Raw genomic sequence first — 20,581 nt, 5'->3', positions numbered from 1 at the left:
TGCCTTAATCATTAACATTTAATACCTGAGTCCAAATATTTTGCAGTGCAATACAACATTCAAACTAAACCAGTAGTACATAGCATGAGACAAACAGACATTGGTTACAAGTCTCGATATTACATTTATGAAGGAACTGGTCAAAGACTAGAGATGAATGATCAAAACATCTTTGCTCTTGCAAAAGATTTGAAAAATGTCTTACAATTCAGCAAACAATGAAAGACTACTGTAGGACAGATACACAGATGTTAACTTGTCATGTTACCTCAATGGATGCTGCTTCATGTTCTGTATCCTGTTCACTGGTGGCAATACACACAAACAAACTGAAATATTGCTCACGGAAAAGTCTGGTTTCCCCACAACTTGTTAGTTGTTGGAACTTTGACAACAGAAGTAAACAAAGCTGCAATTACTGATTCCTCCCATTCAAAACTACCACAGTTGCAGCAATGCAGAGCAACATGAACAACTGCTTTACAAATATTTCTGTAACAAACAAAAACAAGTTGCTGGAAAAGCTCAGCGGGTCTGGCAGCATGTGAACAGAAATCAAGTTAATAGTTCAGGTCCAGTCAGCAGACTTGAAACATTAACTCTGATTCATCTTCAGATGCTGCCAGACCTGCTGAGCTTTTCCAGCAATTTGTTTCTGTCATGGATTTTTTTAACCAGTTTACTCCAAATTTGTTCAGTAGCAGTAGAACTGTATGCAGTCATGTACTTGCTTGAATGTATAATAGTTGTTGGGTCTTTGGGGAACTTTTGTCCTTTAAGTATCATTCATGAATCTATTGTTATTACAGCCATCTAAGTATGGGCTAGCGTGTCTCTGACCATTCAAAATAAAGTGACTTAATTCTGGTTTTATACAGTTTTAATAGTATGGAATAAAGTTAAACCAGTTAAGTTTCTCAGGAATTCCCACATTCTCAGAACTTGTGGACAGTAATGTTAGTGTTTCCTAGTTCTCCATGGCACCTACAGTTGGGTTTCTGATTTTAAAAATTAGAGACTGTCAGAAACCACCCTCACGGGCAAAGGAATGACAGAAGTTTGGAACTCATCTATGAACAGTGGTTGATGTTGGCTATTATTGATTTTTATATTTAATTGCAATCTAAAAGCATGAAGGAATATAGGGTAAAGGTGGATAGTTAAGTTCAGTCATATTCTCAAAATTAGGGAACAATGATCTCCTCTTTCTACACTTAAGCAAAGTTGCTGATATTTTTAAGTATGCATGCTTGATTTAATTTCTAAGTATTGTTTCTTGATTAGGAAGTGTCTCAGTGCAGAGTCAAGTCAAGAGCGTTGGCAGCAACCATGCAAAGCATCGAGTTGAAGGGGTTTTTCAAGAGGAGGAGGAAGTAGTACTGCAAAACCAAGTGAACAGCCTTGAATCAAGTTAAGAGACCGTCCTCAGCCTGGTCTGTCTATCCCCTGCACTCTTGCCTACCCCCATTAGCTCAGATCCTACCCATAACAGTAACCCCACAAAAGGATCCTTTAAACACAGACAGAGGTTTCAGTGCTTGGTATCAAGTTAATAAAACTCAAAAGGTAGTATTCAGGTTACTTAACCTCATCTGAAATGGAGAGTGTGGGGTTATGGGAGACACGAGGACATAATTGGGGTCAGATGCAACATTGCTTCGTTCTGTGTCAAAATCAACAATGATGTGACTGAAAAGATTAAAAGTGCAAGCTTGCAAACACAGCTACCATAAAATGGACTACCCCAAAAATATCTCAACACACATCAAATTCCTCCACAGCAAGATGATTATTGTACTGTGTATATTTTAAACTGGAATTATGCAATCTGCAGAGATTAATTGAGGCAGAGGATCCTGTTGATAAGTCAATAACTAAAGAAGGATGGTGCAGTGCAGGAATTGATGCTGTGTGTAGGAATCAAACATAAATTGAGCATGGACAGTTTAATTCAAATATTTTCACACAGTGCTCTTTGGTGTCAAGACGAATGACCAGTAAAGCCCTTGAAAAGCAAGAAAAATGCAAAATGAGAGGGGTTAGAAACCTGCCCAAGCGCCCCCCTCACATGCAGATATATTGAGATCTGGTTTCAGATGTTTGAGTCTGAAGTGCTCATGAGGATAAGGTTTTATTTAAGTAACATCTGGACTTCCTGCAAGAGGCGTTGACCAGAAGAGTTGGTGGGGTCCCGTTTCAGCATCTCCTGAAGATCAGTAACACTGCCAGTGTAATCCTGAAGGAATAAAAACAATAATCAGCTTGTTATCTCTCTCCTTATAGCTGAACAGCATAATGATAAAACAGACATGATGTACATGTTGCTTTTACTTAGTGCAAATACAGGCAGCAACATTGCTGCACAAAGATTCCAGTATCATGTGGATACTGGAACAACATAATGGCTTTAAGGGATGCATTTTGTCCTTTTTTTTTAAAGAGAGGTTTTAAGGCAGAGCTGTTTACATAGAGCCACAAGTAAACCGCTTGAGAAGCCTCAGGTTTTTTTTTTAAAAAGTTGCAACAATAGAAGCAGCCTGAATGGATGTGGTCAAACTCCCACAGAACTAGGATTTTTCATTTCAGTAGCAGTTACTGCTAGGATCTTGACGTGTGAGCTGTTTTCCCTTCTCAGTTACAGCTAAAAACTGGGAGTTTTCTTGCTGCTAGAGTTGCCTGTGAGGCACTGTTTTTCTGAATTTGTCTTTGTCAACAGTGTGTTTGTGGGATGTTACTACGGTGGAACAGTAACTGCTTAGTAGTTAAATAATCTATTCTGTCACGTTTTCCAATAGAGTTAAACTATAACAAAAAGAAATTGGAATAACGTAACTCTAGTGGATGAATAAGTAGTGTATGCTTAAGTCGAGTAGTTTCAGCAATCAAATTACATCCTGAATTCAACCTCTTACATTTTTAAAAATAAATAAAAGGGTCTCGACCCTATCTTCTGAATATATTTTGAGTGGGTTTGACGTGGTCCATAACAATATAAATTGGCATAATCCCAGACTGAAATTGAGTGAATCTATTCAGTGAATCTATTTTGGGATTACCGTTCAAGGTCTGCTCCAACTCTTAGATTGATATGCAGCAGGATGAAGCAGCTCTCTCATTTCAAATAATAATTACTTAAAGTAACAAGGGTTCATCAATGAAACTATTAAAATGGGTCAGCATAGTTTTAGGTCATGTTTGATTATTTTAAAATCCATTTTCTCAGGTGGATGGTTGAATGCTCATATCAAAACAAAAACATTTTTAAATTGAAATCTCTCAGGCAGCAAGACCATACTTAGTAAAGGTTTTGGAAGTTGAACTCTGAACTAAATGAACCGATTTTCACATTTCAGGAGTATTGCCAAAGTTGATCCTGCCAAAGTCTTCATTCAGGAATCAGGATATGGGCAGATGGACATTTGTCAGTCCCTGTGTTAGAGTTAGGATCACTCTGCCTAGTTTCTGAAAAGGAATGCCATACAAAGGCCACAAATTAAATGGGGACAGAGAGCTGGGATCCGGCTCTGATTAGGATGCCTCACAGGTCAGGTTCAGATCTCATTCAGGAAGGAGACCCAAACTGGGCAATGTGCTGAGACAGGTCTTTCAAGCTGACTGGACAAGATGAGAAAGCTAATTTTTTTCTGAAATTGCGTGGAATTCTTAATAGAACAAATAATAAGGAACGGGATTTCATTGACAAAAGCATTGGTAATCAGAGAAAATGGATGTAAGGTCATTAATAAAAGGACCAATGAAAAAGATGAGAAAATATTCCTTTTTTTAAAAATATGGCACATGGCTATAGCCTGAATGACCATAAGACATAGGAACAGAAATTAGGCCATTCAGCCCATCAAGTCTGCTCTACTCTGCTCAATCATGGCTGATAAGTTTCTCAATCCCATTCTCCTGCTTTCTCCATGTAACTCATGATCTCCTTGACAATTAAGAACCTATCTCCTTCCTTCTTAAATATACTCAGTGACCTAGCCGTCACAGCCTTCTGTGGCAACGAATTCCACAGATTTACCACTCTCTGGCTGAAGAAGTTTCTCCTTAAGTCGGTTATAGTCAATCTTCCCTTTACTCTAAGGCTGTGCCCTTGGGCCATAGTCTCTACTACCAACAGAAACATCTTTCCAACATCTACTCTGTCCAAGCGATTCAGTATTCTATAAATTTCAATTCGATCCCCTCTCATCCTAAATTCCATCGAGTATAGTCCCAAAGGCCTCAAACATTCCTCATATGTTAAAGATTTTCATTCCTGGGACCTTTCTTATGAACCTCCTCTGAACCTGCTCCAGGGCCAGCACATCCTTCCTGAGATATGGGGTCCAAAACTGTGCAGAATACTCCAAATGTGGTCTGACCAGAGCCTCAGAAGTACATCCCTGCTTTAATATTCAACTCCTCTCAGAATAAATGCCATCATTGTATTTTCTTTCCTAACTACTGACCCAACCTGCAAGTTTACCTTGAGAGAATCCTGGACTAGAATGCCAAAGTCTCTTTGCACTTCAGATTTCTGAATTTTTTCCCCATTTAGAAAACAGTCCATGCCTCTATTCTTCCGACCAAGGTGCATGACCTCACACTTTCCCACGCTGTACTCCATCTGCCACTTCTTTGCCCACTCTCCTAACCTGTCCAAATCCTTCTGCAGCCTCCCTGCCTCCTCAATAGGGTAGTGGTAATAATGTGGAATTCACAACAGTAAGGAGTGGTTCAGTCTAATACAAAGACGTGTTTAAGGGGAAGGGATGCAAGGGCCAATTTGTCTGCGGACTTAATATGAAAAATTCCAACCTCACCTCTTCCAACATCAGTGATGAACAACAGTTTCTAAAGTCTCCCTTCTATCATCTGTTCTCTTAAATATTCATTAATGGGACCTGTCAGCCAATCCCAAGGCCAGGATTTAATTCCCATTCCTCAATGCCCTTGAGGGGGTGGTGCTGAGTAAGCTTTCTTAAACTCTACAGTCATGGTCTGTGTAAACAGGAGGCAGTTCCAGGATTTTGACCCAGCGACAGTGAAAGAACGGAGATATATTTCCAAATCGAGCTGGTGTGAGGGGCTTGGAAGGGAACTTGCAGGAATTGAGGCTCCTATGGGTTTGTCATCTTTGTTATTCCAAACGGTAGAAGTTGCAATCAATTCTACATACAAACGTCTCACCTTTTTCCTACATGTTTACAGATCCATGCTGAATTGCCAGACTTTACTTACCTTCAGCTCTTTGCGAGCTACAGCCCGTCGGTAGAATGCCTTCACGTTGTTGGGATCCAGAGCCAATGCCGCTGTACAGTCCTGCACCGCTTCAGGATATTGTTTCAGCTGCAGGTGACACAGGGCTCTGTCGAGATAAACAACATAGACCATGTCACTCACCAAACTACACACTGTGCTTCAGAAAGACTGGTATCTGGACCTCCAATTCCTCACACTCATTTCTGTTTCAGTTTTGTAACAAAGGGAGGTCTTAGTGTCCAAGCAAAGAGTCCAAATATTGGACTGGGGGAAGGAAAGGGGCTTTTCAATCTGTTATCAACCAAGTAAAATAATTAAAGGGTAGCATGGCGTCTCAGTGCTTAGCACTGGTACCTCACAACACCAGGGAGCCATGTTCGATTCCAGCCTTGGGCAACTATCTTTGTGGAGTTTGCACATTCTCCCTGTGTCTGTGAGAGTTTCCTCTGGTTTCCTCCCACAGTCCAGAAATGTGCAAGTTAGGTGGATTGGCCATGCTAAATTGTCCATAGTATTCAGGCATGTGTAGGTTTGGTGGATTATTCTTGAAAAATGCAGGGTTACAGGGACAGGGTAGGAGCTGGATTTGGGTGGGATGCTCTTTGGAGGGTTAGTGTGGACTCAACAGGCCGAAGGGCCTGCTTCTATATGGTAGAGATTCTATGGTAATGGAAATGACGGGACAAAAGACTAACCAGTTTTACATGGTAGTGACGCTTTAGAATTCTCTTTCAGCGGGCTGTAGAGTCTGGGTTTTAGAACATAGAAAAATACAGCGCAGTACAGGCCCTTTGGCCCTCGATGTTGCGCCGATCCAAGCCCACCTAACCTACACTAGCCCACTATCTTCCATATGCCTATCCAATGCCCGTTTAAATGCCCATAAAAAGGGAGAGTCCACCACTGTTACTGGCAGGGCATTCCATGAACTCACGACTCGCTGAGTAAAGAATCTACCCCTAACATCTGTCCTATACCTACCACCCCTTAATTTAAAGTTATGCCCCCTCGTAATATCTGACTCCATACGTGGAAAAAGGTTCTCATGGTCAACCCTATCTAAACCCCTAATCATCTTGCTTTTAATTAGGAATCAAGTTAAGGATTAGAGAGAAAAGACAGGAATGTGGAGTTATCAGGTCAGCCATGATCTCACTGAATGGCACAGCAGGCTTGATAGGATCAGGACTAAGCTCTTCAGCCTGTGTCATATGAGAGACACTCCCCAATCTGCCCACAGTTCTGCATTCTCCTGCGATAAATAATGATAGATAAATCATTCTTTTCTGCACAGGGGTTTCCAAAATGTTCCCACTCCTGATATTGAGCAGTTCCACAGCTCTGTGATGGTGAACTGCCAAGCATGGTCCTCCCATATCTCACTGTTTGAAATAGTTGGACCACATAAAAAAAACCCATCATTTTCATTATTTTCTCAATCTATACTTTCAGAAGCATACAAAAATGGTCTGAAGAGAGCCAGGAGGGGGCACGAGAAAGGCTTGGCAGAACGGATTAGGGAGAACACAAAAACATTTTACACTTATGTGAGGAATAAGAGAATGGTCAAAGAAAGAGTAGGGCCGATCAGGGATAACATAGGGAATGTGTGTGTGGAGTCTGAGGAGGTAGGGGAAACCTTAAATGAGTTTTTTGCTTCTGTCTTTATGAAAGAAACGAACATTGTAGTGAATGAAACCTTTGAAGAGCAGGTGTGCATGCTGGAATGGATAGAGATAGAGGAAGCTGATGTGCTGAAAATTTTGTCAAACATTAAGATTGACAAGTCACCAAGCCCAGACCAGATTTGGCCTCAGCTGCTTTGGGAAATGAGAAATGCGATTGCTTCGCCACTTGCGAAGATCTTTGTATCCTCAGGAGTCGTACCTGAGGACTGGAGAGAGGCAAATGTAATTCCTCTCTTCAAGAAAGGAAATCGGGAAATCCCCGGCAATTACAGACCAGTCAGTCTCACGTCTGTCGTCTGCAAGGTATTGGAAAGGATTCTGAGGGATAGGATTTATGACCATCTGGAAGAGTATATATAGCTTGATTAAATGCAGGTAAATGCAGCCAACACGGCTTTGTGAGGGGCAGGTCATGCCTCACAAACCTTATCAAGTTCTTTGAGAATGTGACTAGAAAAGTTGATGAGGGTCGAGCTGTGGATGTGGTGTATATGGACTTCAGCAAGGCATTTGATAAGGCTCCCTATGGTAAGCTCATTCAGAAGGTCAGGAGGAATGGGATACAGGGAAATTTAGCTGTCTGGATACAGAATTGGCTGGCCAACAGAAGACAGCGAGTGGTAGTAGAAGGAAAATATTCTGCCTGGAAGTCAGTGGTGAGTGGTGTTCCACAGGGCTCTGTCCTTGGGCCTCTACTGTTTGTAATTTTTATTAATGACTTGAATGAGGGGATTGAAGGATGGGTTAGCAAGTTTGCAGACGACACAAAGGTTGGAGGTGTCATTGACAGTATAGAGGGCTGTTGTAGGCTGCAGCGGGTCACTGACAGGATGCAGAGATGGGCTGAGAGGTGGCAGATGGAGTTCAACCTGGATAAATGCGAGGTGATACATTTTGGAAGGTCGAACTTGAAAGGTGAGTACAGGATTAAAGACAGGATTCTTGGCAGTGTGGAGGAACAAAGGGATCTTGGTGTGCAGGTACATAGATCCCTTAAAATGGCCACCCAAATGGACAGGGTTGTTAAGAAAGCATATGGTGTTTTGGCTTTCATTAACAGGGGGATTGAGTTCAAGAGTTGTGACATCTTGTTGCAGCTCTAGACTGCACTTGGAATACTGCGTCCAGTTCTGGTCACCCTATTATAGGAAAGATATGGATGCTTTGGAGAGGCTTCAGAGGTTTACTAGGATGCTGCCTGGACTGGAGGGCTTATCTTATGAAGAGAGGTTGACAGAACTCGGACTTTCTTCATTGGAGAAAAGGAGGAGGAGAGGGGACTTAATTGAGGTACACAAAATAATGAGAGGCATAGATAGAGTCGATAGCCAGAGACTATTTCCCAGGGCAGAAATGGCTAACATGAGGGGTCATAGTTTTAAGCTGGTTGGAGGAAAGTATAGAGGAGATGTCAGAGGTGGGTTCTTTACACAGAGAGTTGAGAGAGCATGGAATGTGTTGCTAGCAGCAGTTGTGGAAGCATGTTTTCCGTAAGCAGTGAGATTTTAAACTAGAAATCATCTTGTGATTCCCATAATCATCCCATTACCAAGTCCTCAATATCAGTCACCGTGTGAAGAGATCAGATCTGGATACACGATTAAAAGAGAGGCCTCACCAAGGGCATAACCTGTCAGCACAACTTATTTTTATTTGTTCACAAGGTGTGAGTATTGCTGGCAATTTGCTGTTCATCCCCAGTTGTGGTGGTGAGTTATCTTCTTGAACCACTGCAGTCTGTGGGGTTCAATATATCTGTGCTACACATTTGTGGCTTCCCCCACACTCTGACTATGTTACAGTCAAAAACTTACGAAGGCTTTTTACTCAAACTGCCACACTCGGTGTCCCCTGCACCACACAGCAGGCAGACTGGTGCTCACCAGTACCTTCTCAAAGCGTACAGAATAGGTGCTGGCCTTGACAGTGAATGAATAAACATATAAAGAAAACGTAGGGATTACCAGAATTGAGACACACGCTTACTGGTTGTTTCACCAGTTCTGAATCCAGACTGGACCCTGCTACTTCTGTACCTGTTGGTGTAGGTAGTACACTCCTTGTTATCCAGCTTCAGACTCGCACTGTATTTATCCACTGCTTTCCGGTGCTCTCCTTTTCTCACCAACACATTCCCTTCTTCCTTGAGAGACTTGGCCTGCTGAGATTTATTGGAACCTGACAACACAAATGGTAGGTGCAGGGTATTGAGATAAAACAGTAGGGTCCCTGTGTTTGGTCTTAACTGTGTCTTTACAATGGCAGTTTTCAAATTGTTGTACTCCTGACAGTCGATAGATCTTCAATCTGCATTCAATGCTTACTTCAAAACTGAGTTGTTTTAGGTGTCTAGGGTTTCTGCCTACTCTTTGTTAATCTTCCCACAACTGCCCTACATGGCAATAAGCCTGAACTAAACCCCTTCAACCTTTCTTACATTTTTGAAATGTTAATTACAAATTAATTCTGGAGAGGAGGGGTGTTTCTTGTGCATGTTAAGAGACACATACTGTCACTGTGGTCTGGTCGTGTGAGAACGTGTGTACGAGCAAATGTTTCACTCGGTGAATAATAAGGGAAAAGATTGGCTCCAGTTTAATTCCATCACCAATTGGCTATCAGGAATGTAAAAGTTAAAACTCTCCATTAATTCAGCTTCTGTACAGCAGGTTAATCCCTCAATCCTATAACCCTCCCTATACACCACACCCTCTTACACACCATTAACTGTTCCACGCTCTCCCTAAAAAACTTTTATTCCTCCCTTTAAAAGTAATGTGAACATACCCAGAGTGTGTGTGGATTAGAACAAGAACTAAGAAAGCTGAGAGATCAGGGGCGTGCACTGATTGGCTCAACCTCAGAGATCAGGTGCATGAGGTCCAAAGGTGAAAGGTCTGTTTGAGTTCACCAATCCCCAACTCTTTCACTCGTTTATCAAATTGGGAACAGAAGGGTGAAAGATGAATGCACGTCTGACTTTGGTAACTGATTTCTGACACACACTTTCACCAGTGATTGGGTTTTGGTATCAGCCATGAGCGCACTCATAAGCCTTCGTGCTGGTGTGACAGGGATTAATACAGTGTGTCTGTGTGTGTGCATGTGTCGGGGGGAGGGGGGTGTGTGGATGGGACAGTGGAAATGAGAGGAGCTGATCTCACCTGTGTCTCCTGCATTCTGTGGCATGCATGTTTCCTCTCCTGTATTCCTAGGGGCGCTGGGACCCCATCTCTGCTGAGCTGAGAGGGGCACTGATGGCACTGGAGGGAGTTTCTCACGCCAGCTACTACCATCCTTGTCAATCAAATATTTTCTCATTCTGCAACAGCAGGAAGAAAACAAACTCAAATAGCTCAAAGTGCCACAGTTATTTCAGAATTGGTCTGGGCAGGAAGGGAGGAGCCAGTGGCTCATTAACTGCTGTACTGAAAGGGTGAGAGAGACACGCGGCTCCAGATTGCTGTGTCTTATTTAGAGAAAAAAATATCGATGAAACCATCTGTTCAAATCTACAACTGCTCAAAGATAAAATCATGAAATAAATCCAAATAAACTTGTGTGAAAGCTTCAATAGCAATATCGGGGCAGCACGGTAGCTCAGTGGTTAACACTGCTGCCCCACAGTGCCAGGGACCCGGGTTTGAATCCATCCCCAGGCAAAGTTCGCCTGTTCTCCCTGTGCCTGTCTGGGTTTCCTCCAGGTGCTCCAATTTCCTCCCACAGTCCAAAGATGTGCAGGTCAGATGAATTGGCAACGTTAAATTGCCCATAGTGTCCAGGGATGTGCAGGCTAGGTGGATTAGCCATGGGAAATGCAGGGTTACAGGGATAGGGGTGAGGTGGAGGATCTGGGTGGGATGCTCGTCAGAACATTGGTGTGTGCACTTGATGGGCTGAACCATCTGCTTCCACACTGTGGGGATTCTATAAAATATTGGCATCTCGTCCCGCTCACAGCACCTTATGTTAGTGATCAGCTTTGGTCACTATTACCTGTTCATACCATCCTGAGCAGCTTGGACACTGCAGTCCACCTGCACTGCAGTGTTGTAGTCTACATACGCCCGTGAGTATTGCTCCAGTGTCTCATAGGCCGCAGCACGGCGCAGGAGGGGCTTCAACATGAAGGGAACAAACTCTAATGATCTAGAGAGAGAGAGAGAGGGCATGGTTAACAGTTCTTTCTACAGTAAATGCACTGAGATGATGTAAAACAAATGTCGATTCAGGAGAGGGGACAAGAGAGGTGAAAATTTCCATTCATGTTTCTACTCCTGATTGAATTTTCCTGTTACATAGCCCAGGAGCAAATCTGCAGATGCACTGAGCTGGGGATGAAAGATTATCGGGAATATGCAGGAATGTAGAGTTAAGCTCACAATCGTATCAAATGGTGGAACAGGCTCAAAGGGCCGAGTGGCCTATTCTTATTCGTTGGGTGTATGAGTTTATATGTCACTGCCTTAGTGCAACAAGAGCGCAGCTGAAGTAACTGTTGTTACAGGAGTACAGTTGAACTATGAATGTTCAGGAATTTAGTCACTTTTCAGTTTTTTTCCACCTTGGGCAAAAGAAACGTAATTTCCTTCAACTTTTCTGACAACCATATCACTTCAGTTGAAGTTACCACGGATGATGCATAAAGATAAATTATTCAGTGTGGGACGGGTGCAGAAAGCTGGGTGCAAGGAGGAAACGACTGGTTGAACATTAGGTTGCATTTTAAAAAAATGCTGAACAAGAGGGAGTTTCAGTCCATCAGTCACCAACTCCTATCTCAATCTAGGATGAAACAGAGAGGGAAGTATTGATTTAGATATTTGTCGTATTGACTGCATTATAGAAAGGGACGTTTCTATATTTACTGTGATAACAAGTATTTTTATTGCAATTTAGCTGTAGGCACTGAATTCCAGATCACTTAGAAACTGGGAGCAGAACAGCTGGTGTCAAGCTGTGAGCAAAATCTATAGAAACAAGAGGAGGCCATTCAGCCCCTCAAACCTGACCTGTAACCTTCCAATGTTTCTTTGTCTCACATCCTTTATTTTGTCAGGATCCTGACCTCATTCTCAAGCATCATCCATTATATTGTTCCCTCCCCAACTTTTACACCTCTTGCCCTGACATGTTTAAGTACAGTATATAGGTTTAGGACACACTTGTTTAATGATAATCTTCTTCTACAAAGGGCTGTCTCAATTGATCTTAGTCAGACTTGCCAATATTTGTTCTTGAGAGAAATTGTAGGGCCACTATGGATTTCCAGATTGCAGAATGCTGTATCTCTAACCGAACAACTTATATTTAAATAAGCACCTTTAACATAATGAAACATCACAAGGCAACATCATTCAGAGGAGCATTACCAAAGAAAATATAACACCAAGGTCCATAAAGAGATTTTAGGGGAGGCAACCCGAAGTTCAGATGAAGGTTTTAAGGAGGAATCCAAAGCAGAGAGCAAAGTGTATGGAAGGAATTCCAGAGGTTGGAGCCCAGACAACTGAAGGCATGGCCATTAATGTTGGAAGAATTAAAATCTGTATCATAAAGAGGCCAGAATTAGAAAAATGCAGATAACTGGGAAAATGTGGGGCAGGAGGAGATAACAGAGATATGGAAGGATGAAGCTATAGAAAGATTTGTAAGGGGTAGGCCATTTAGAACAGAGTTGAGGAGAAACTTCTTCACCCAGAGAGTGGTGGGTGTATAGAATGCTCTGCCCCAGAAGGCTGTGGAGGCCCAGTCTCTGGATACTTTCAAGAAAGAGTTGGATAGAGCTCTTAAGGATAGTGGAGTCAGGGATTATGGGGATAAGGCAGGAACAGGATACTGATTGAGGATGATCAGCCATGATCATAATGACTGGTGGTGCTGGTTCGAAGGGCAGAATGGCCTATGCCTGCACCTATTGTCTATTGCCTAAGATTAAAAATCTTAAATGTAAGATGTTACTTAATCAGTGCAGATCAGCGAGCTCGGGGTGATGGGGAATACAGTTTGGTTAGAGTGGCACTGCAGGCAGGGTTTTGGGTAACCTCAGGTTTACGAAGTTGTACGTAGGGAACCAGCTGAGGAAGCACTGGAAGAGTCAAGCCTAGAAGTAGTAAAGGTATAAGTGTGACAAATCCCAACCAAGCTGCTAGCATGTGAAGGTATTGGCTCGGATACTTACACAGTGCAATCTTTTATACATTCGCTGCAGTTTCCAATCTTCAGATAACAAGCAGCTCGATTCGAATATAGCACACTCAAATCCTCTGGGCATTTCGAACCTGGTTAATCAGAGAAGCAAGAGGCATATTCTTACAATTAATACACCATGCAAAATCCGTTCGAACTCATGTAACTGGAAAGACCAACTGCTGAACTGTGGAAACGGGATTTGTACAGCAGCTGGGAAGACACATGAGAGTTTCTCAACCATATCCCACTATTTCTTCAAGCACCAAGTGACAAAAAGAGAGCTACATTTACATAGTGCCCTTCATGACTGCAGTTTGGGCCCACATGCTTTCACAGCTATTGAACTGTAGTTTAGCTATTATTGCAACTTAGAGCATGAAAGCCAAGTTAATGCACAGACAGTTCCCATAAATGGCAAAGTGAATAAACCAGATTATCTGTTGTTTTATGATATCAATTGAGGAATAAGTATTGACCAGGGCACTGGGGATAACTCCTTCGCTTTTGTTTTGAAACCAGTGATATGGGATCATTTACATCTGAGAAGGTAGGCAGGGCCGCAGTTCAACATCTCATTCAAATGACTATCTCTTGACGGTGCACCACTCACTCAATACTACACCAGAGGCTGAGCTGGGAGACTTGAACCCCAGTCTCCCAGCTCAGAGACAGGGGCACTGCCATAAGACCTCTCCTCTGACATTTTATTAATGCATTCATGGGATGAAGGCATCACTGGCTAAGCACCATCTACATGAGGGCCTGCATGTAGACTAGATAAGGATGGCAGTTTCCTTCCCTAAAGTGAACCAAATGCATTTTTCTGGATTTATGGTCATCATTCAATTCTTAATTCCAATTATTTATTGAAATCTCCCCCCCACCCACCAACACTCCCCCCAATTCTCCCCCCCACCCACCAACACTCCCCCCAATTCTCCCCCCCCCACCAACACTCCCCCCAATTCTCCCCCCCACCCACCAACACTCCCCCCAATTCTCCCCCCCCCCACCAACACTCCCCCCAATTCTCCCCACCTCACACTCGCCCCCCCCACACTCCCCCCCCCCATTCTGCCCACCGCACAATCCCCACCCCACACCCCTCGACATTCTGCCCACACACACACACACACCCCACACGCCCTACCAATCCTGCCCACCCCACACTACCCCCCACATTCCCAATTCTGCCCCCCCCCCGACATTCTCCCCACCCGCACTCACCACTATTCTGCCCACCCCACGCCCCCCCGACATCGTGCCCTTCCTACGCTCCCCGCTCTCCCCCCCCCCCCAGCGCCCCCTCTCCCCACACCCCCCGGGTCTCCCCACACCCCCCGGGTCTCCCCTCCCCACACCCCCCGGGTCTCCCCTCCCCACACCCCCCGGGTCTCCCCACACCCCCCGGGTCTCCCCTCCCCACACCCCCCGGGTCTCCCCCCCCCCGGGTCCCCCCGGTACCTGTCTGGGTGAGGAGGCTGATGGCCTGGCTGTACCGCTCCGCCGCCTGCCCGAACTGGCCGTGACGGAACAGCTCGTTACCGGCGCTTTTCAACTGGAGCACCGCGGCGCCGGAGGCCGGGCCCCGGGAGCGGCCCGTCATCGGGGCCGGGGGCTGGGGCCGGGGGAGAGGCCGGGGAGCGGGGGAGAGGCCGAGGGCCGGGGGCTGGGGCCTGGGGAGAGGCCGAGGGCCGGGGGCTGGGGCCTGGGGAGAGGCCGGGGGCTGGAGCGGGGGAGAGGCCCGAGGCCGGAGTGGAGCGGGTGGGGGTGGTGCCGGTGCCGGGGGCCGGGTCCTGGGAGCGGGGGAGAGGCCGGAGTGTAGCGGGTGGGGGTGGTGCCGGGTGCGGGGGAGAGGCTGGGGCCTGGGGAGAGGCCGGAGTGTAGGGGGTGGGGGTGGTGCCGGGTGCGGGCAGCCTCCCAGCAGCGAGCTGTTTAACCCGGGGACAGAGGGTTGACGAGGTCCCGCTTCACCGCCCGCTCCCTGACAATGGGGAGAATCCGTGTCAACATGTCACGCTGCAACTCACTCCTCCCAGCCACTGGGGGCGCCTTAATGCTGCTCGGTCTCCTCAGCTTGAACATTGCTGTAGCGCCTTTCCCAACCCTCAACTGGAAGAGCTCAGCAGGTCTGGCAGCGTCTTTGGAGAGAAATCAGAGTTAAGGTTTTAGGTTGAGTGACTTGAGGAAGGGGCACTCGACTGGGCAATCCTAATGAAGGGCTTATGCCCGAAACATCGACTCTCCTACTCGGAGGCTGCCTGAGCTGCTGCGCTTTTCCAGCACCACACTCTCAACTCTCATCTCCAGCATCTGCCGTCCTCACTTTCTCCTTCTCCACTGGAAATGTTAACTCCACTTTCTCTGCCAGACCCGCTGAGCCTTTTCAGCAATTTCCTGCTGAAGGTTGCGGAAGGTGCTATAGAAATGTTCAGGCTGAGAAGTCATAGAGATGTACAGCACGGAAACAGACCCTTCAATCCAACCCGTCCATGCCGACCAGATATCCCAACCCAATCTAGTCACACCTGCCAGCACCTGACCCATATCCCTCCAAACCCTTCCTATTCATATACCCATCCAGATGCCTTTTAAATGTTGCAATTGTACCAGCCTCCACCACTTCCTCTGGCAGCTCATTCCATACATGTACCACCCTCTGTGTGAAAAAGTTGCCCCTCAAGTCTCTTTAATATCTTTCCCCTCTCACCCTAAACCTATACCATCTAGTTCTGGACTCCCCCCACCCCAGGGAAAAGACCTTGTCTATTTACCCTATCCATGCCCCTCATGATTTTAGAAACCTCTATAAGGTCACCCCTCAGCCTCCGATGCTCCAGGGAAAACAGCCCCAGCCTATTCCAAGCAGTGATAACTTCAATTTTTGTTTCTGATTTACTGCGTTCACAGTTCTTTCAGTTTTTAGTTCAGTTGGCTCAATGGCTGGGTCACAGTGCAGAGTAACACCAACAGCTGAGGTTCCCAAGAAGGACTCTCCCTAATTTCTTCCCCTCATCTGAGGCGTGGTGACCCTCTGATTAAACCACCATCAATCATCTCTCTCTGATATCACTGAGCCTTTACACCCTTTGGTTGTGTAGTCACTGTTTATAATATAGGAATTGCAGCAGTCAGTTTAGACACATAGACATGATGTGATCATGATTTAACTCCCCTGCAGTGATGTTGGTTAGACCCCCTCCTGCTCACCTTTCAAATTGTACAACCAGAGTAATTTACATCCATCTCAGAGGATTCCTGATGAAGGGCTTATGCCCGAAACGTCAAATTTCCTGTTACTTGGATGCTACCTGACCTGCTGCGCTTTTCCAGCAACACATTTTCAGCTCTGATCTCCAACCCTCACTTTATCCATTTCAGAGGACAGAGTATTTCAGTTGGAAGACAACACCTCAGGACTGTGCTGAGAGGTTCATATTAGATTAGTTACAGTGTGGAAACCAGTCTACACAGACCCTCCAAAGAGCAACTTCCCAGACCCATTCCCCCCTCACTAACGCACCTAACATTATGGGTAATTTAACATGGTCAATTCACTTGCACTGCACATCTTTGGACTGTGGGAGGAAACCCACGCAGACATGGGGAGAATGTGCAAACTCCACACAGACAGTCACCCAAGGCTGGAATCAAACCTGGGATTCTGGTTGCTGTGAGACAGCAGTGCTAACCACTGAGCCACCGTGCTGTCCCATATTGTGTTCCACTACTTGGAGTGGGGCAAAAGCCATAACCACCAAGGCTGATACTTCTCAACAATATTTCTGTCATCCTTTGATAGCAAAAAAAACACCCAAATGCTTCACAGGAGCAAATAATAAACCACACTGAAGTAATCTCAGATGACCAAACGTTCAGTCAAAAGGTAGATTTAAAAAGTGTATTAAGAGAGGTAAGTTACAGAACTATAGGGACTTTAGAGCCCAGGAAAATTCAGGTCCAGCTGCCAATTTATTTTTATATTGTAGAATTGTGGAGTGTGTAAAACTGGGGGTAATCAAGAAATGAGAATTAGAGGACCATAGATATCTTTGAAACTTGAAGAGGTGGAGGAGATTACAATGCAAGGAAGTGGGAAGGCATGGAGGGATTTGAAAGTAAGAATATCAGAGGTCCGTGTGGCATTTTAAAAATAATTATAAAGAGCTTTGTTGGGGATCCACAATTTTAATCACTCCCCCATTGAAGGCAATGTCTTCAGCTGCCTGGGCCCTAAATTCTAGAGTTTCTCCCTACACCTCTCCTTCATTCTTTAAAACACTCCTTAAAATCTAGGCTTTGACAAAGGGTCAGTTAGACTCAAAACGTCAGCTCTTTTCTCTCCTTACAGATGCTGCCAGACCTGCTGAGATTTTCCAGCATTTTCTCTTTTGGTTTCAGACTCCAGCATCTGCAGTAATTTGCTTTTATTCTGTTAAAGTCTCTGTCCTGGCTGCTACTCCATTATAGGAACAGTGACTGACACAGGGTAGATAAGGAGAAACCGTTTGGTAAAAAATGAGGTCTGCAGATGCTGGAGATCAGAGCTGAAAATATGTTGCTGGTTAAAGCACAGCAGGTTAGGCAGCATCTCAGGAATAGGAAATTCGACGTTTTGGGCATAAGCCCTTCATCAGGAATGGGTTTATGCCCGAAACGTCGAATTTCCTATTCCTTGGATGCTGCCTAACCTGCTGTGCTTTAACCAGCAACACATTTTGAGCAAGGAGAAACCTTTTCCCTTGGTGGAAGCCACAACTTTAAGGTAAAGAACAGAAGGTTTAGAGGAGATTTCAGAAAATGTTTTTTTCACCCAAAGGGTAAAGAGGATAGGGAACTCACTGCTGGAAATGGTGATAGAAACAGGATCTGTCAAGGCATGTAAGAAATATTTAGGTAAATACGGGATGCTTGAAAGGCAATAGCATACAAGGATACAGGCCAAGTGCTAGAAAATGCGATTTTGTGAAAAAAAATAGAATTGGGATAGATAAATGCTTGATGATCAGCACTGACTCGATAAGATAAAGGCCCTCTTTCTGTGTTCTGCAAATGCTATGAAAACAACACATGCTGGAGATCACAGTGGTAAAAGTGTGTTGCTGGAAAAGCACAGCAGGTCATGCAGCATCTGAGGAACAGGAGAATCAACGTTTCAGACAGGAGCATGAGCTGGATGTCTCTTCATCAGAGCTGACGTGAAATGTGGAGGGAGCAGCATTTACGCAATAGTGGGGGAGGTGAGTGCTGGGGAGAAAGGATGTTGATAGTTCAGATTAAGGGATTGGAATGTGAGAACGGTAAAACAATGGTGTGTCTAACCATCAAACTGAAAAGAAAAAGACAGTCCCACTGGAGTTGGGGGAGGGGAGAGAGGACATAGTGACAGAGAATGTAACAAGGAAAGCTATTGAAAGGGAAGAAATGGGTTCACACTCTGAAGATGTTGAACTCAGTATTAAATCCAGAACATTGCAAAGTGCCGATTCTGAAGAGGAGAGTTTGCACTGTGATTCACTGGAATATTGCAGCGTTCTGAGGACAGACAAGTGAGCATGTGAGCGGGGTGATATGTTGAAATGATCAGCAATGGGAAGGTTGAGGTCATGTTTGCGCACAGACTGGAAGTGTTCTGCAAAGCAGTCACCCAGAGTTTGGTTTCCCCTAAGCAGAGTAGGCCACATTGGGTGCAGCAAATGTCATAAACCAGATTGAAGGAGGTCCAGGTGAAATGCTGCTTCATCTGGAAAGACTATTTAGGCCCTTGGATGGTGAGCAGGAAGGAGGTGAAGGGGCAAGGTTGCACCTTCTGCGGTTACATGCTATGACTCTTTACACAATGTAGTTCACACAGAAGCCATGGAAGGGTGAGCAATGCGATATATTCTTTCTTGTAATGTCAACATTTTATAGCCCATCACTGAAAGCTGTTTAGAAGGTGAGGCAAGTTACCTCCTTGAGCCATAGTGCTGCTGTAGCAGTTCCAGTATATTCATCCAGAGACAGCAAAGGAACACACATTTCCAAATCAGAACAGAGGGAAACTAGCAGGCGGTAGTGTTTCCAAATATCTGCTGCCCGTGTCCATCTAGTTAATGGAGTCTGTGGGTTTGGAAGGTATTACTGATTTGCTGCGGTGCACACTGCTGAGGCTGGTAATTGGTGGCACAGAGATTGTCAGTCATGAGGGCTCTTTTATCCTGGATGATATTGAGTGTAATCTGGCATCCAGTCCTTGCACTCACCTGAACACTTGCAACTTTAAATGCAACCCTTCCTGATGAAGGGCTTATGCCCGAAACGTCGAATTTCCTATTCCTTGGATGCTGCCTGACCTGCTGTGCTTTAACCAGCAACACATTTTCAACCACTTGCAACTTTAACCTCTTTATGCCAGTTCTCCCTTCAGCCAAGTGCATCCTAAACTCTGGAATATCCCTCGAGACCATTCCACCTCCTGTCTTGTTTTAAGACTATTTGTTAAACATGTTGACCAAACTCTGGCCCTGCTAATAGTGTCTATTTTGACTTTCCTGTGAAGGACCTTGGGATGCATTCCCACGTCATATGTGCTGCAGCAAAAATAGATACTGCTGGAAAAGCCCAGGTGTTCTGGCAGCAGCTGTGGAGAGAAATCAGGTTTAACATTTCGGGTCGATGATTTGGAGATGCTGCTGTTGGACTGGGGTGGACAAAGTTAAAAATCACACAACACCAGCTTATAGTCCAACAGGTTTAATTGGAAGCACTAGCTTTTGGAGCGCCGCTCCTTCGCCACAACCACTTTTCAGTGCTCCAAAGGCTAGTGTGCTTCCAATTAAACCTGTTGGACTATAACCTGGTGGTGTGATTTTTAATTTCGGGTTGAGTGACCCTTCCTCAAAAACCTTCTTTGAGTTAACCCAAAATGTTTACTCTGCTTTCTTTCCACAGATGCTACCAGACCTGCTGACCTTTTCCAGCAATTTCTAATTCTGTCTCTGATTTAGAGCATCCACAGTTCTTCCAGTTTTTATTTATAAGTCCTGCATATATGCTATTTGTTGTAAATTTCTCATCCTTACACCCTAACTCAACCCCTCCACCACTGTGATTTGATCTGATTTATTATTGTAACGTACCAATATACAATAAGAAGTGTTGTTTTGCGTGCTAACCAGACAAATCATACCTTATAAGTACATCAGGGTAATAGAACAGAATGGAGAACATAGTGTTGTAGCTGCAGAAAAGGTGCAGAGAAAGATCAACTCTAATACAAGGGGCGAGAAGCTGTTCTTAAGAAGTGATTATCTTCATTCCCACTGGAGAAAGTGAGGACTGCAGATGCTGGAGATCAGAGCTGAAAATGTGTTGCTGGAAAAGTGCAGCAGGTCAGGCAGCATCCAAGGAACAGGAGAGTCGACGTTTCGGGCATGCCCGAAACATCGACTCTCCTGCTCCTT

The 20,581-nt window shown here is 44.7% G+C and overlaps 1 protein-coding gene across 1 annotated transcript; it reads right to left on the bottom strand.

The window, feature by feature from the left end:
* On the bottom strand, positions 1–15,065 carry LOC132823022 (mitochondrial import receptor subunit TOM34-like). The gene is made up of 8 exons (XM_060836556.1): positions 14,855–15,065; positions 14,601–14,822; positions 13,126–13,225; positions 10,941–11,093; positions 10,109–10,266; positions 8,981–9,122; positions 5,236–5,362; positions 1–2,236 (listed from the first exon to the last, which is right to left on the bottom strand). Exons 2-8 carry the CDS (start codon positions 14,740–14,742, stop codon positions 2,132–2,134), a joined length of 927 nt encoding a protein of 308 aa, XP_060692539.1. The 5' UTR covers positions 14,743–14,822; positions 14,855–15,065; the 3' UTR covers positions 1–2,131.
* Positions 15,066–20,581: the final 5,516 nt, after the last annotated feature.

Source organism: Hemiscyllium ocellatum, chromosome 15 (assembly GCF_020745735.1).
Source record: "Hemiscyllium ocellatum isolate sHemOce1 chromosome 15, sHemOce1.pat.X.cur, whole genome shotgun sequence".
NCBI classification, from domain to species: Eukaryota; Metazoa; Chordata; class Chondrichthyes; order Orectolobiformes; family Hemiscylliidae; genus Hemiscyllium; species Hemiscyllium ocellatum.
This window is presented reverse-complemented; position numbering and strand designations above follow the sequence as displayed.

Excerpts from the sequence above, each read along its gene's own strand:
- LOC132823022 (XM_060836556.1), bottom strand. The coding sequence starts at position 14,742 with ATGACGGGCCGCTCCCGGGGCCCGGCCTCCGGCGCCGCGGTGCTCCAG. Across the intron at positions 13,226-14,600 it reads CAGCCTCCTCACCCAGACAG|GTTCGAAATGCCCAGAGGAT; the intron begins GTACCGGGGGGA and ends CTGATTAACCAG. Across the intron at positions 11,094-13,125 it reads TGTATAAAAGATTGCACTGT|ATCATTAGAGTTTGTTCCCT; the intron begins GTAAGTATCCGA and ends CTCTCTCTCTAG.